The sequence below is a fragment of the Triturus cristatus genome, chromosome 8 (genome assembly GCF_964204655.1).
Source record: "Triturus cristatus chromosome 8, aTriCri1.1, whole genome shotgun sequence".
Classification (NCBI taxonomy): Eukaryota; Metazoa; Chordata; class Amphibia; order Caudata; family Salamandridae; genus Triturus; species Triturus cristatus.
Window position 1 is genome coordinate 200,216,685 of NC_140591.1, and position 17,282 is coordinate 200,233,966.

Sequence of the window (17,282 nt, forward strand, 5' to 3'; positions counted from 1 at the left end):
CCCTCTGTCTGCACCATCTCACCCTCTGCACATCTTCCCCTCTGCCTGCACCATCGCCCCCTCTGTCTGCACCATCTCTCCCTCTGCCGGCACCATCTCACCCCCTGCACATCTCCCCCTCTGCCTGCACCATCTCCCCCTCTGCCTGCACCGCCTCCCCTTACGTCTGCTTCTCTTGTAACCCTTTCCTTATTACCTTCTATCCACCCCCACCGATGCTTTCTGTCTCCCAGTTCACAGCTCTTCTCAAAGTGACTGAAAATAAACTCTGGTGAAATGTGCTTTGAATTCGTGCACACGACATTAAGTGAAAAGTTTAAATAAACAGAGAAGACACACTCACCCCCACTCTGCCTTCGATCACACCTCAGGGACTAGAGAGGACTGGTCAGGCTGGGAGCAGGAAGCGTCTAAAACGAGGTTTTTTATGGAGAGAAGGGAAAGATAGGCACGTAGCGTTGCTTGCAACAGACACCGCGGGGTTGGCCAAAAATTATGCCCAGGGCCATCATTGGTAGCGCTTTACGCTTGCTACAAGATTGACGGCCCTGGGACCCACATAAACAGTACGCCGGGCCCGGCACCGCACCACCACTAAGTTAGGTGGAGGTGGTGCAGCATTTTGTGTGGTGCGGCATTTGGGTGCAAGCAGGTGCGCTTGCACGTACAGTAACACGTGTGGTGTACTGGCTGCTCAGCGACAGCACCAGTGCCACGCAGCTGCCGCTGGCCGCCCCGAAAATAGTGCCGCCTGGGGCAGACCGCCCCCCCCCCTAGCTACGCCGGTGCGAGGCAGCAGCGATGTAAAAAGTGCAAGCAAGGGCAGAGAGCAGGGAGGAAGAAGTGAACAGAGAAAGTGGTAGAATGCAAGGTGCCTGTGATGGCTCAGAAGAAGAGGATGGGGTTCCACAGAGAGGCTTCAGATAATGAATGCAGTGAAGGATGAGAGCTTTCAAGTATGCAGGTGGAAGGATTGATGGGGGAGTGGACAGGTGTGAGCTAAGGGTGGAGAGTGAGTGAGCTTGAAGTGAGGATTTATAATGTGCTGATAAAGATGTTGAGTAAAGGTGTACTTTTAAGATCATATGAGCAGTGTGCGAGTATAGTGCATTTTAATATAATAACCAGAAGAAATTTAATACGAGCCCAGATAATGAAAACCTCATTGTCCTACTGGAAGTCTGAATCACATGCTATATTTGTCTGCAAAGTAAGCGGACAAGCACAGACATGTTTGTGGATTGCAAGTCCAGCAACGCAGTGGCAGCTATATTTTGCCTCAGTGCTATCTTTAACAATGCCCGCGCCCATGCGAAAACAATTTTTAACATGCTTTACGCTTCCCGCCACCTCGTCAGACAAAACGTTAGCGGTCTATGCAGCTGGCCAACCGCAAAGCGATCAGCCCGCATTTAAAACTGCAAGCTGACAAATACTACTATAGAACACAAATTACAAAAGCATGCTGACACAAACATAAACGGATGCAAAATCAAAAGTAGACGAGGAGTCTCATTTTTCGGAGTGAATGACAAATATAGCCACTGATATGAACCAATAAGCGTTTCCCAAGAGTTAAATTGTTTACTTCGCATTCTTTTTTAATTTCTATTATATCTTCTTCCGGATTAAGCAGGCAGAGGTGTGGCTACTTAAAATGTGCAAATTGCGCCAAACTGATTACAGAGTCACTGGGTAGCGTAGAACAACTGGGTCAAGGCATGCTAGGGTGATATCGTTTACGTGTGAATCAAAAGAGGGAATAATACTGTGTTTAGCTGTGTTTTTGTGCAATGTCTGTGTAGTTGTGCAGTGGAAGTGGCTGTGCATTGAGTGTGCATGTACAGTGTGGGACCGAAGCAATGGGTTGTGCTGCATGGGTGTGTGGCTGTGGAGCGCCCACCTCTAAGACTTACCCCGAGGTGGGTGCACCGACTCCCTGACCTTCTGTGCCTCTTTGTCCTCGCAGGTGAACTGGCTGAAAACGCAGCAGCCGGCATTAGTGGCACCAGAGGAAGTTTTGAAACAGGAGAGTCGATCACGAAAACTAGTCCTTCTCTGAGAATCGAAAAGAAGGTGGCTCAGAAGTAGGTTGTTGAACTGGGGCCCTTTAAACAACAAGACAAGCCCGGCTGCGAAAGTGGTGCGAGCGAAAGTGAAAGCAGCACGTTTGCACATATGTTTACAATTAACACGAGAGGCAGCGGGGAGGGGCGGGGGAGCGTTGAAAGAGCAAGCGAGAGGAAAGCCTGAGCGGGCGCTGAAAGCTGGCAGCTGCGTGCGTAACCGCAAGCGCTAGGCCAGCAAAAGCTGTGGTAGCACTTCTAAATGTCTCGCAGACAGCGCATGCGCTGGCTCAGGCAAGACCTGAAAACTTTGACAATTTATGGAGCTTAGATTTCACCTATAAAATGTATGCATTATTATATGACAAAAAGCTGCAGACATGAGTTCTAAAATGGCACGCAGATTGTGGCGCAATCAAGATGAAAAACATAAGGCCTGATCAGAATGCTTCAGTTTGGAGGTGCTTTCATGTGAAAACATGCTCAATTAGTTCAACAGCCATGTTTATATGTGATTAATCAATATTTAATCTCTCAATAGAATGCACATTAATTTAGAAAATGTATTTGTACTTTCAAAATGGCATCATGTATTTTTGCAAGAGTAGAAATGTGCTGAATTGTGTTTCATAGTGTAGAAAACCACATGATTTCAGTTTGCTTTAGTGGACTCAGCGTACTGCAGTTTTTGCCCTTGAACATTAGAATGGAATGCGCTCATCTTCCCTACCAACTTTCAATGAAAGGGCTTTGTTAATAAATCACGCCCTCCTGTTTCCGTCTCTTCGACCTTCACTATGTTGCATATTTTTGTAGCCTGTTTAAATGTGGAGTGAAGAGCACACATTTTGTTTTTCATAATCTCAAGACTAAAATTTGAACAGGAACACGCCTGATTAGTGACGTATCCAGTCAGCCCATGGGGAGATGATGTGTCTTGAAGTTCTGAATGGACCAGCTATGAGGACCGAGCACGTGAACTTTTGCTTGAAATATGGCTTACAAGTGGGAGGAGTGCCTCTTTTGCTCATTTTTTCTGAGGGCCAGGCCCAGTTTCTGTGCTGGTCACAGAGACGGGGAGGAGAAGGAAGGAGGGGCTGCATCTGTGGGGGCTATTTTGCAGCCCGAGACAGAGACACAGACTAGCACAGCGAGGCAGAGGCAGGGAGAGAGAGAGAGCTGAAAGGATCAGAACAGATTTAGATTTTAGGTGCTAAACTTTAAATTTCATGCTTTGACTAACTGCTTTTGAAAAGATGTATTTGTCCTATGCATTTATTTCTCTTTATGGGAGATTTTTGCCATTATTAAGTATTGGTTAAACTTGCAAGACTTACTCTTTTTCTTAGAAACTCTTTAAGAGTTTTGACTGACAATTTGCACCACATTTCCCTTCCTATATGTGATGCTTATATGCAGACTGTAGTATGTTCTGTATTAATGCTATTTTTCCTAATTTTCAATTCTGTAACCTGATTGATATTTGACTAATGAATAAAGAGTCAGAGAACCTTAACTTTTGACTTAAAAATAAAACCCTTTAAAATAACTCACCACTCTCACGGTCATCAAAAGGTCCTACATTTCACCCTTTACAGCGGTAAACAATAGGTAATGAGGTTTTGAATAGGGAAATTACCAGGTAATTACCGCTGGATCACAATCTTTGAGTCCAATTTGAGCTATATAAAAACTGCAAAACAAATGAAGTAAGAATACTCCCATTGAGTACAGCGACAACTGTGTTTCCTGCGCAGTAATGGGAAAATATCACATTTTCTTGAGGTGGATATTTTCAAATGCAGCATTTCCCCGAATGTAATATTGTTATTTTAGAATACGGATATACTTTTTGTATTTAAAAGATGTGACTCACTCTTATTTACAATAGACGATAAAAAATAGAACAATCGGATGTGGAATCGTTATATTACAAATGTCAATGTGGCATGATACAAACATATCTTGCAACTGCCTCAATTTGTAGGCATCGCATCGCTTGAACAAGGCGCTGAACTTTTTACGGTTCACGTGCGTCTGACGCGTCACGCGAATCGTAGTACGTGGTTACGTCAGACGTCACCGGCTCCATGGCAGCACGTACGGCGGTGCTGTTGCTATAGGAAAGAAGTGTGTTAGGAATGCCGCACTGCCTTCTTTACAGTCCTGTGACCGATACCCGCACTGCCAAAAGTACTAGACTACAAAAGAAATGCAACTGTTAATTTGACCTGCTTACGTTAAGAGGGCTGATTAAAATCTCCCCGAGATGAATCTGCTCGCACGAGCCGTCTGAAGATCGCGGCTGGCACAGCAGGGCATGGTGAGTTGGGGACGTCTGCCCCCTTCGTGTGCTATGCCATAGAATAATACCCAGGCGGAGCTGTCATGAGGCAAACTCCCTGGAGGAGGGGTCCGACCGACGCTGTCAGCTGGCACCTCGACCAGGCAGCTAACACCACTATCTATATCCTGCGCGAGACCGGTCCCACCGGCTTCCTGCTGCGAGAGGATGACGAGGCCAAGCCCTTTAAGGTGCTCTTGGGGGACCCGCACACCTGCAACTGCTCCTCTTTCCAGCGGGAGAAGGAGCCCTGCAAGCACATCTGCTGGCTGCTTCTCCGGCGGTTCAGGCTCCCTAGAGACCACGAGTACGCATACCAACCGGGTTTGGTGGAGCGAGAAATCAACAGTGTCCTTCGGGGGCTGCATAGCACAGACACAGCAGCGAGAAAGCCTCCGGCCCCCGCAACAACAGGTGCGGAAGAGGCCCAGGGCAGACAGAAGGATCTGGACTCGGAGGACGTGTGCCCCATCTGCCAGGATGAGCTGCTGAGGCGGAGGTTGCCCGTCACCTACTGCAGGACCTGCGGGAACGCCGTACACATCAATTGCATGAAGATCTGGACCGAACACCAGCCAAAGCCAGAGATCGGTTGCACAGCGAAGTGCCCACTGTGCAGAGAAGACTTCGCACCGCTGCACCTCCTAAAGGAAGAGATCAGGAACGCGAACCAGTCGATGACGGTGGCTGAGAAAGAGAAGCTTGAGCGACACCTGGGCATCCCCTGTAACAACTGCATGACACTTCCTATTGAAGGGGTGTGCTACAAATGTACTGAGTGCAATCACTTCCACCTGTGTCAGGAATGCTTCACTGTTGGCCGTCACCCCCCTCATCAGTTTCTTTCCAGACTGAAGAGGAACCAAAGATGGAGGCCTCTTGGGTACGTCCCAAAATCGCCTTCTGAACACAAACCATGCGATGGGTTAGAGACTTCGCTGAAGGAAGAAATGGGCGAAATCAAAGGAAGATCTAGCCGTTTGCCAAAGCAAGTCCTTAAATCGTTCCCCCTGATGTTGGTTAGACAAAGTAGCAAGTTGCTATCCCCAGGACATCAGTGTAGGATCTGCCTAAAGGCCTTCAGTCTTGGTCAATATGCAAGACTCCTGCCATGCAGACACACATTTCACAGGGATTGCATCGACAAGTGGTTGCTGCATGAAGATGCGTGTCCTATTGATAAACATGTTCTGTACAATCCCATAACTTGGAAGGAAGTGACAGGCAATGAAAAGCTCAACAACCCTGGATCAATGACAATCAGTACCAGGTTGTCAAACACAAAGGAAGCAGAACTTTTCATACCTGGGACTGGATTGTTCATTAAGCAGAAAGTGCATGGGCATGTTGGGGAAATATCTCAAATGAATGGGAAATCAGTCTTTCATGAACAGGACCAACTAGACCTCAAGCATACCCCATCCACAAATGTCTTGGAGTCTCAAGGTTCCAAACAATCCAGAACCAAACACTGCAGAGTAGCTGGGACAGCAGGTCCACAGCCCTTCAGCAATTGTATAGACGTAGCCATAGAAACCACCAAAAAGCCATGCTCAAGCAAGTTCGTTGATTGTATTGTACCCCGGAAAGGAATTCTTCCTAAACGTATCCGAGGTTCATCATCTGCCTGTGGAAATCTAATTAATATAAACAAAAAGCAGGATATCGCTCATTTTCAAGGAGATCATGGTGGTCTAGAGCGGGCAGCGGCACTGCACAACAGAAACATCAGTAAAAGTGCAGCGGCTTTTGGATTTGGGGAAGATTTCAGTACTGGTACTTTTTTAGATACTTCTGACTTAAGTCTAAAAGGAGAACCCGAACCAATGCGTACCCAAAAAGGGCGCCATCGACTCCTTTCGAGGAGGCCAAAACAAATCCCCACCAGTCTTCAAAGTCCAGAAGTAGCTTTCCTGATGGAGGGTATTCCTCTCAAGAGCAATGGATAATGTTTTGGAAGAAAAAAAGGTTAACCTTGAAGCAAACGGAATTTCTCCTAACATTGACTTTTATTTTTTACAGTAGACTTTGTTATCACGTTTTGTTAGGATATTGACAGAACAGTATGTTTTTCATTCTATAAACATTATTTTGTAACATTACCTCTTAGTAAATTATAGCATGTTCCAGTAAACAGATAAATACACATATTATTACAATATTTATTCACCATAAAGGAAAATTAAGAGAAGGCAAGATGGGAAGAATTTTTTATTCTTTAAATTGGTATATATTGTAAATACCAGTTTATAATGTTCGAACACTCTAAACTTATATTCTCTATTGACTGAAATGAAACTATACAGCATGTTTAGTTGTTCAATATGTGCAGTACAAAAGAGATAAAAGAGCAAAGATTAAGTTATTTATTCAGTTAAGATTATATATTTTTCAAGGTTAGAAAAAATGTATAAATAAGTTTATTACAATTAAATAACGTAACTATATGAGATAAAATAATAAAGTAGGTATTAGTGTAAAATAACATGCATTCAAATAATTGTTTGCGAACACTTTTTTCACATTTACTTTTGTAAAGTCCCAGACATAATTTGACTCATAGCACTGTTTTCATTTAAATAGTTCACTCTTGAAAGATACATGAAGCATACCACGTATCTTTTTATTAACCTAGAAACTTTGTTAACCTAGAATCTGCATGGGAGATGGTTTGTTTTTCATATGCTACACATACGTACATACATGTATGTCAGAGCAAGGAGCAATTCCACCTAACAATTTATAGTCACATTTTCTACTTAACTTCCTCACCACATTCACAATGCGCCCTCTAAAATTACATCTACCTAGTACCTCCATTTGTACATATTGAAAACAAAGGTTCATACAAAGTATCCCGCAGTCGAGTTTAGGGTTTGTTCTAAATATGTTTGAAGAAAGCAAACTGTTACCAGTGCATACAGAGAATGACTGACATCATGGAAGCCTGCGTGACAGTCTCTCAATACCAAAGTCCTGCAGTTTTGCAGTCTCGTCTACAGGTAGCTGTAGCTGGCTGTTTTTGAAGGCATATTATCTCCATCACAATGAAATAATACATAGAGTGGGTTTTGGGTCCGCACCTTGCTTATGATTGAATATATTTGTATCTATCTCAGTAGCATTTACCTGATTCATTGGCTTTGTCTTTGTCCTATCCCTGGAGCATTACCATCCTATTGATTGGATAAGTTGCATTTTTCCACTCATGACAAAAAAGCTATATTATTTACTTGTTACTTGACTTCTAGTGCTTCTTTTGAGCATATGGCTCTCCTTTCCCTCCCTGTCTCTGTATGTATCTCCCTCTCTCTCTCTCTCCCTCTCTCTCTCTCCCTCCCTCCATGGTCCCATATGCTCAGCACCATAACTCCCCCCAACCCACACATCCATTGCTCCCTCGTGGCTCCCTATCCCTCACCTTCATGCTTTATTTTGTTTTCCATTTCTTTTTTTTATTGTAAAAAATTAGTGAGGGGCTGGCAGCTGCCAACACTGCTACTGGCTGCTTGCTTCATTTTTGTGATCCCACGTATACTTTTGTTAACAGCTCACCCCTCTGCGCATTCATTGCTTTCCAATGGTAAAAACAAATTGATGCAGGCTCGGCAGCTGCAAACTTCTACTAGGCCTCTTACTTCTTTTTGCGCTCTTGTGCATACTTTGGTTAATTTGTGAATTAGCCATGCATGCGACCATCTTAAATTTGCGATTTAAAAAAAAAAAATTTAATGACGAAAGCACCAATCTACGTTGGTCACTGTAACACGCACTTGTCGTTATGCTTACCCGCAAAACATTTGCCATTCTGAGTGTTTTTTTTCTACTGCCAAAGCAAGCATTAACAAAACCAACAAGTTACAGTTCCGTTCCGAGGCAAGGCTGACTAATTTAGCAGTTGATTGTTTTTAAAAGTGTTACCTGCTTTATCCTAATTTGCAAGAAGTGTATCCCCAACATCTCTTCCCATGAGATTATTGTCCTCACCTCCAGTTTTTCTGTAAGTAGCTTATGGCAAATTGTAAATCTGGTATTTGTAAAGTGCAAACTAATCATCCCTAAGGGTCTCAAGGTGCTGGGGGTCATCGGGGAGATTAACTGAGCTATTGCCCAGAGTCACATGGTGCTGAGCTGCCGCCGGGGATCGAACCATGAGCCCCGCCCTCCGGAGTGAACTGCTCCCGCCGCTGCCCCACACAGCCAGCAGAATCAGTAGCTCCAGGACTCAGTGCCATTACTACTTTTGAAGTTTGATTGTTTTATGCCTAGCAAGTGCACTTGTTTTATATTAACAATAAGTAGTATGCAGAAAGCTTTTCGCTCCGTTGTCAGATTTAAATTTGCCACTGGAGGGAGCTTGTCACTACTGCAAACTTTAGTTCAGATGACACTATCTCCTGTGAAGGGATCAGTTGTGTGGTGCTACTGTTGGGGTAGTTGTCCTTCTTACCTCCATCCAATAGAGTTCAGTTGAGGAAATCCATTAAGCGATTTTAGCCAATCGCTAACTTCCATTCTTCTACAGTCACCTCCTAAAATTACGACACCTCTGGAGGTGGAGTCATATATATATATATATATATTTATATATATATATATATATATATATATTTTGTTTTCTTTCTATTATGAAGTTATGCACTATAATTATATGTGTATAAGCTAGTACCAAAAGCGATAAGGAAATTGTGCTTTTTGTCATTTACAAGAGTGTATCTGTGCAGAATTGTGTACAAATGTTTGTGTCACTTGCTCATAGTGTTTTTATCTAACACTTTTGAAACCTGTGGCAGCGTTTGTTCTGGCTCGAGCTTCTGAGTGATTGCAGATATGCCTAGCACCTGGTCCCACACACACATGCTCTTAAACTTCAGACAAGCCCCAAACTACAGGAGGCTATGGATCCCCTTCCAGGTTTCTCCATTACTTTGTACACCCTTAATTGACAAATCACTTAGTGGCAGACTTTTGGTGATCTTCCATGGCCTTTCTGTTGTGACTTAATCTTTATCTGTAGCTTTCCTTCAACTATACTATCCAGTAACTGAGTTACACAGGCTGCGATTCTCCACTGCTGCCTTTTGGACTTTGTGTATGTCCAATCTTTCTCCAGGATCTATTCAAGAATGCAGGGGGCTTCCTATGGCTTTGGTACAGAAAATATTTAGTAGTAATGGATATTCTGCTTACAAATTCTGTTAGCTTTATTGTCCTTAAGAAGGCCTACTCTGAGTTCACCAGAAATGGATAAGCACCCATCAACACACGTTCTGTAGATCCACAGGATTCACTACCTCTTCAAAATGGACTTGCAACAGATATACAGATTGTGCTTGTTCCACTGATTGTCACAGAATATTTTAAAGCTTATTATGCACTAACTTTGCATTGTTAATTGTCGTACAGTGTGTTGAATTTTCATTCTAACAATGTTTCATACTTGACTGGCAAGTAGTCATATCCTTAGTTTTGCTATTTATTTGATTTGATAATAAAGCACTGCTAATTAATAAATATTATTTTTTCCCTTTATCATTGTGTTGATAATTGTGTTGTGCATTATTGTAAATAGTATGTTTTTATAGCTGGTTTATTAAAACCTTCCATAATCCATGTAAAGCCCCACTCCATACTGAAATAAGTATGTACTAAGACACCGACAGTGATACCTGTACTGTAAGCCCCAGTGTTCCTTAGTTACATAAAGTGTTGTACAACTGATTTCCCCAGCAGTAATCCAATCACTCTATAATTCCTTAATACATTTTAAAATCAGTCAATCAGGATATATAAAGTGCTGCAAATCACCTGTGAGGGTCTCAAGGTGCTGCAGTTGCTAGCTGCTTTGCGGAGAAAGCAGTGAAAATTAAGGCAAAAGCAGGAGAAAGACTCAGAAAAACAGGGAAGAGGAAGGAGTAAGCAGTAAAAAATGTGGCAACAGTAGGAGAGAGCACACAGAAAAATGGAGGGGAAAGGACGGAGAAAGAATTAAAAAACAAGCAAAAAGCAGGTGAAAGCACTCGGAAAAATGGGGAAAGGAAGGAGAAAGCAGTAAAAAAGAGGCAAAAGCAGGAGAAAGCACTCTGGGAGGAAGCATAGAGGTGCAGCAGCATGGGAGAGCTGCGCCTGGGGCCTGCTCAATGGGGTTACACTGTGAAAAAACATTTGTATCGGCTTGTGCCATATGAAATGCCACTTCCTTTTTAGGTTTTGAATGCACAGTGCTTGTGCTGTACTTGTGAAATCTATTGTATTTAATATAAATCTTAAAAGGCGCTTACATCCTGCCCTGGCTTTTCATTGTTCCTGTGCTTGCCATTTACTTTTCTTCTGTTTCTATTGGTTGTGCCATACTATTTCTTGTTGTTCTTCGTGTGTGTTCTTCTTATCATTGTCCCATGGTCCAAGTACTTGTTTCCATCCTCTTTTGTGGTATGTTTTGGCTGCACAGAGCTTGTGCTGTGCCTATTTTGTTTGCCCTCCACCCTTTACCTAATCTACTTCCTTTTGTAGCTGCACGCATTTCAAGCGTGCTTGTCGGCTACATGTTTTTCCCTCTCCTTCACACCCACCTTCCTCTCGCTGTTACCCCTCCCTCTTTTCTGATGATGTCAGTAGTAGAGGAGTTTGCTAAATGACAAACAGAGTCAACGTCGGTTTCTTTTCTTTGTTATGAAGCGGCATCGGGCCCCCTTTCTTTATATGGAGGTGAGCTGATCTATTTTATTTTTTAAAGTATTGCCACAGACCTGTGTGACTCGCCCATGCTATGTGATATGCTCTCCTGTTAGGTGGTTATTGGGCCACGTTCTGGTATACTTATACTATAAAGCTGCATATAATTGCTTGGACATAGATTAAACAGCACCATTTAGTGGTCGTTCAAAGTAAAGCCTCTGGCAGCCAGTATCACTGAAAATGGAATGCAACTTTCATCACGCCAAAGGAAGAGGCTTTCAGTGGCAATTGAACGTTTAATAATTTACTCAGGTTCACTATAGAATAGATTACCTTCGCTTTAGAAGTGATAGCAGGAGCGTTGCGGTGCGGGCATCCATGGATACTGTATTTATTAAGTGGGCGGTTATAAACGGTTGCATTTATTTTGAATGTAGGTTCAGTAGGAGTTTAAGTACTGCAGGCCTCCATGCCAGACATTCCGACTGATTGTTTTCCTTTTTTTATTGGGGGCAGTTGTTATTTTGAGGTTTATGGTGGGGAATTCTGGCCCCCTGAAAGTGTGCAGAATAAAAGAAAGGAATTCCCTGGGTTGCTGTTTCACATCATCTGGTTCAATGCCATTTAACAAACAGGTTCTACATTACGGTGCTGATTTTTTCTTTTACTAATGCACTCTCTAACAGTGCATGGGTCTGCAGTCCGTTCGCCCAAGCCCGCTGTCTGTGCTTTTTCAGACTCCCTCGTATCACCTCTAGTTTTGCCCAAACCTCCCTCCCCCAGTCCCCTACTAGTATTGCTTCCCTGTCCCGCCCTACCCCCCTCCTGCTGTACCTCACCCTTCATGCCCTCTCTAGCCCCCCTGTCCACCAAACTTGCACTGCGAAGGAGAACAGATGCTGATGCTGTACAGATAATTTCTCTAGCGCCTTCTTCTGAAGTTAGGCTTGTCTGCAGTTCATAAATGTCATGCATACCACTAAAACGCTTCTTCTAGTTAGTTTTTCCCACTTTGTGTAAGGACTTTTATCAAAGTAGTTTGCGACAGAATTCCGATTAAAGAGGGCCTGCACTTAATGTTGATCTCCAGTTAGCCTTGGAAAGCCATTCGTTATGTCTGTGGCTGATCTGAGTCATGTCATCATTTGCAGCTGCTCCGTTTCTGTGTAAACATGCCTGTTAGTCAGCTCCTGGCAACGACTTTGCACCAGCACTCTATAAAGTAATATAAGCCTGCACAGAAAATGGAGAAACTGGGATTTGTTAAAAGAACTGAGGGAGAGGGACTATGTTGCTTTATATAGCACTTCACCACACTAATGCAATTTCTGAGCTCTGTGTCGCACTCTCAGCTATCATCTCTCACCAAATCTCAGCTGTTTGTGTTTTAGGAACATGCATTTACATTGGAACCAGCAAAAATTCTTAAAACGTTCAACCCCAACTTTCTGAAAACCCTGTAACATTTCTATTTCAACCCAAACAACATCCACTTCATTCATCTGTTTTATTGGTAGGTGGAGCAGCAACAACAGCATATAAAATGAAGGAAGGAGAGACCAATCCAAGCCTCCTTAAATTCTGCTAAGAGCAGTTTGGTTTACCCGAGTATGAGAACAATGTGCTTTATTGCTTACAAAATAAAGGCGTACTGAAAGATGCATACATACTCGCTCCAATGCTGTTTAATCTATACACAGCAGGCATGTCTTCGGCACTAAAACACGCCAATTTAATTCCCCCAAAAATAAGAAAAGCCAAGACCACGATACTGCAGTATGTGGATTACATTGTTTTGCCTGACAACTCTCAAATAGGATCCAAAGTGCCCTAAACTACTCCCTCCATATGTACAACAGGGCAAATAAGATGATAGTAAATACCTAAAAAACAAAGGTGATATTCTTCAGGAGGAAGCGTAAGCAAACAAATCGCCACTAGTCTCTTGGCTTCTTAAAAATAACAGGAGCAAAATCTTACAACTACTGGGCACCTGGATCTCTGCAAATGGTGGCCCCAAAACACACCTGAGCCGCCTCAAGGATAAAGTCACACTAATTACCACCAGGCTCTGCCAACTGAACGCCGCCCTCGAAAGCCCTACGTCAGCCCTATACAAAAAGTGCTTAGGGCCGTACTACCATCTGCAGTCACTTATGGCAGTGAGACCTTCCTGGGACAACTTATCAAAACAATGGAAAAACTACATCTAAAAGTCTACTAAAGAGTGTTCAGGCTGCATTAAACCCGTCATAGAGTTTTTCTTTTGCTTCAAGCTATAGCAGCTTGCGTTGCTATGTAACATTTTTTGAAAAATGCAAGTGCTACTGTATAATGTATAGGGGGCTCATGTAAACCACTCCAATACATTAAGATCGAGTTTGTGCTAAATAAAAGTGCCCCAACAATTAATTGAATAAAAAATATGTTACAGGGCTGCTATGTAACATCTTTTTTTAAACACAACAGGAGCTTGATAGACATGCATGCATAAAAGGCACAGAGAAGAATTCGTTAATCTGCTCTCAGTGGGGTGAACTGGGTGAGACAATGAGTTTAAAAACATGCTTATGAATAGGACTGTGAACAAAGAGCTTCCATATCAGGTTAAGAAAACAAGGATGGACACACACAGAAGCAGCGTGTAGTGCTAGAGGTACTCCTATGGTTTGAAACCACTTGATGATCTTTGACTACCATCATTTTAATTGACTTTTGGTGTTTTACTTTACCCTAGCCTGAATGTACGTCCTGCATATGCCTTTCTATCCTTGAAGATTTCTTTCATATTTCTCGCAGTTTTAAAGTGGGAGCTGTCACAGAGTAGAACAGCTTGCCAAGAACAGAACGTGTGGGATGTGCATTTGAAAGCATGAGGGAGAGAGCGGTGTGGAATGTACTTTTTTGTCTTGAAGTGCAGTGTTATTAGCAGTAGTGCATAAATGTGCATTGTGTTGTACATTGAGAGATGAAGTGTGTGATGCTATAGGCAGTAGTGCACAAATGTGCATTGCGTTGTTCATTGGGAAGTAATATGAAGTTTTTATTATTGGCTTTGACATGCCCTCATGTCATCTTGAATTCTGACTCAGCCTTGCTTGAGCTTTTTGCACGCACAGGCAGGCCACCAGATTGTTCAAGTTGTTTGGGTTATTCACGTACAAGGTTGCTTTGTTTTTGGAGAGGAGATTTTTTAATGTACCACCTGAGGCATTTGTAAGCTTTGTTAAGATAAAGGCTGGAATATGTGAGAATGCAGAGGGAACGATGGGAACTCCTTTTGCCTTTGGAATACTTGCATGGAAAGTGGCCAATTCTAGTAAGTTCCCTTGGTGCAAAGGGAAGGCCTCTCGGAACCTTCTAGTGTGTTTTGAGATTATAAAGCTGAGGCTTGTTGACTTGGAGACCGGGATTGTTCGAGCTTGAATGGTGGGTGCAGACATCTGGTTGCTGAGTCTCCCGACTGCGACTGTGAGTCCCCCTGTCTGGATTGGGTCAGGATGAAAATTGCACCAGGTGAAGTGTTTGATTTTTGATTGTTGCCATTGTGATGCATGGCTATTTGCGTGCATATTCAGTTTCCATTTGCTATAACAGTCATTGTGATGCATGACTGTCAGTGTGCGTCTTCAGTTTCCAGTGGCTACAATCATCTGAGGTGTTTTCTTTGAGTATTGACTTTGTGATGTGTGAAAGTCTTTGTGCACATCCATGGTAATCATTTGAGGTATTTAGTGTATACATCTTTCTGATACCTCGCAGGACGTCCAATATAACTTGCCTGTGTTTTATTCTTGTGTTTTATGTCAAATTATTATCTATGCATTTAACGGTTGCATTTGCCAAGTGTGTTATTATTGCTTGCATATGGTATCTATATATCTCTATAAACATTTCAATGTTGTTCATTTGACATCTGGGAAAGCCTTTCTGTTAGAGAGCATTGCATAAATAAAACCCCAAGCCTTATTCTGAAAAGAGAGTCTTTGATGTGCTTCATTTTATAAAGTGAAATCGCTTTCCAAGAGATTTTGTGTTGTGTCTACTGCTTTGTGGTGTTTGAGCCATCGTGTGGGAGAGTGGTATTTTATATAATCTAAGAGTATGAAGCAAGACAGTAGAGCTAAACAAACAAGTGCATTGCATAGTGAAAACGCAAAACAGTACAAGCATCCCATGATACACCTCTGGGTGCGCTATGCAAATCTGCATAACCTCACATACGTATACACAGATTAACACTGCCATTTACACATAGATTGACATAGAAATGCTTACACCGACATACTGTCACTTGTAGAAAGATGTGCATACACACAAAGTGAGAGATACTACTTCATACATAGAGAAATAGCTACATAAGAGACGGACACATTTATTTTTTGTTTACATTTTTTTAATAGATTTTCTTTTAGTTCAAGAAAACAATAACCAGCACTTTAATTGCATTTATCCTTCACCTACACTAGATCACATTCAGTATTGTAAATCGAGCAGCACATCCACCATTCCTGGTAAACAATATATTAATAGTGCAAACAATAGGATAGGAAAAACAATCCGTACTATGCATATATAGTATCGAACTGTAGTGCAACCTACAACAAGACCAGAACCCTTTGGAATCACTTAGTCAGTGAGAAAACATGAATTAAAAAACTAACATTAATTAAATAAAAAAACATGTTACAGTGCTTCTGTGTTAAGTTGTTTGTTTAATACATTTTTGGGGTGATTTTATAAAGCACCAACATCATTCGAATGTAGCGGAGCGCTTTCTATTACCCCCATTTACTTCATACAAGCACACAGGTAACTAATCACCTCCACATTTAAACATGCTTTTCACAATTTTATTTTAGAGTCATATTCGTATAGCACCACCATCACCCAAGCACTTTATACTATGACTAGTTGCTACACAATATATTGCATTTCTCAATAACACTTTAACGGAGTTTCCTTAACTTATATTGCCCAACTGCTCACCAAGCTAAAACATTAAAAAAACACGTATTAATCATAGGCGAAACCTATTGCATTTGGCAATGCTTGTTCTATTCCATTATATTCTGTTTGTGTTGTGGTCTTCATTCATAAGGCTTTGAGTTACAGTGCCATCCATTATCAACATCCCTGTGTGCTTTAAGGAAAACATTCCTTATCTCTTCAAAAGGAAAATTCTATACACTTTCAAGCATTCACCCGCCATTAGTTACTGATTTTCCTCTGTTATCAGAATGAGGCAATGATGTTGTTGTACCTTTACGGGGAAGAATGTGGGCTTCACCTATCATTTAGGGCCTGCTTTTCTTCCTTTTTGGCTTGTGCCCATGAGTTGGACCTTGCTAAGAACAGAGAACATTTGTTCACATTTACCACCATGACAGCTGTTGTGCACCAACATCATGTGACCTCTAAATTGAATTGGACATTTAAAGATCATGCTTAATTTTGGAAAACATAATTGTCACGGTTTGATGACAAGCCCACTGAACATGATTGATCAGTTATTAGAACATTGTAATGTTGGTAGCTCCATTGAAAACAATGGAGTGTTCCGGGCTTATAATGGCTGGTATACGCTCGGAGCTCCAACATTCCAATGTTTCTTTGTTCACAGCTCTGGCTGTGAACAAAGGCTCCAGGGAGCCCGAGGGAATTTCAATCCCCTCGCGCTCCCTGAAGGCTTTGTTTTATTTGTTAGAACATTCTGCCCTCTAGTGGCCCCGCTGCTTTGTTAAAATCCCTCGCCTTTGGCTCGGGCCTTTAACGCTGCAGCGGGCCTTTAATAGCCGGTATAGCTTGCTACGGTGGGCTATAAGGCTATAGTAATGGCTCGGTGGGCATGTGTGTAGAACTGTGTGTGAGTGCTATAGAGACACAGAATCTGAGGATTCACCTTTTGCCTCCTTCCAATAAAATGGAATAGATAGGCGAGAGCACATTATGACTCAAGCTTACTTTTGAAATCATTTGGCTGACACTTTTCATGCCATAGCAAATTACATACATATATAAAACCTAATAACATAAAAACAAGCACAGTTAAAAAGCTGAGCCAGGAAGGCAACATCATTGAAGGGCATACTCCAGATGGAGACACTGTCATAATCGTTGTCCCTGGCTCGGGTCCCTTTAATTTTCATGGCCTTATGGCTTAATATGGTTTTGCGTTTCCATTACTACTATGT

At 42.3% G+C, this 17,282-nt stretch overlaps 1 protein-coding gene across 1 annotated transcript; it reads left to right on the top strand.

Annotated features, from left to right (window-relative positions):
• Positions 1-4,191: 4,191 nt before the first annotated feature.
• Positions 4,192-9,942, top strand: ZSWIM2 (zinc finger SWIM-type containing 2). The gene has a single exon (XM_085621349.1). It carries the CDS (start codon positions 4,455-4,457, stop codon positions 6,357-6,359), a length of 1,905 nt encoding a protein of 634 aa, XP_085477475.1. The 5' UTR covers positions 4,192-4,454; the 3' UTR covers positions 6,360-9,942.
• Positions 9,943-17,282: the final 7,340 nt, after the last annotated feature.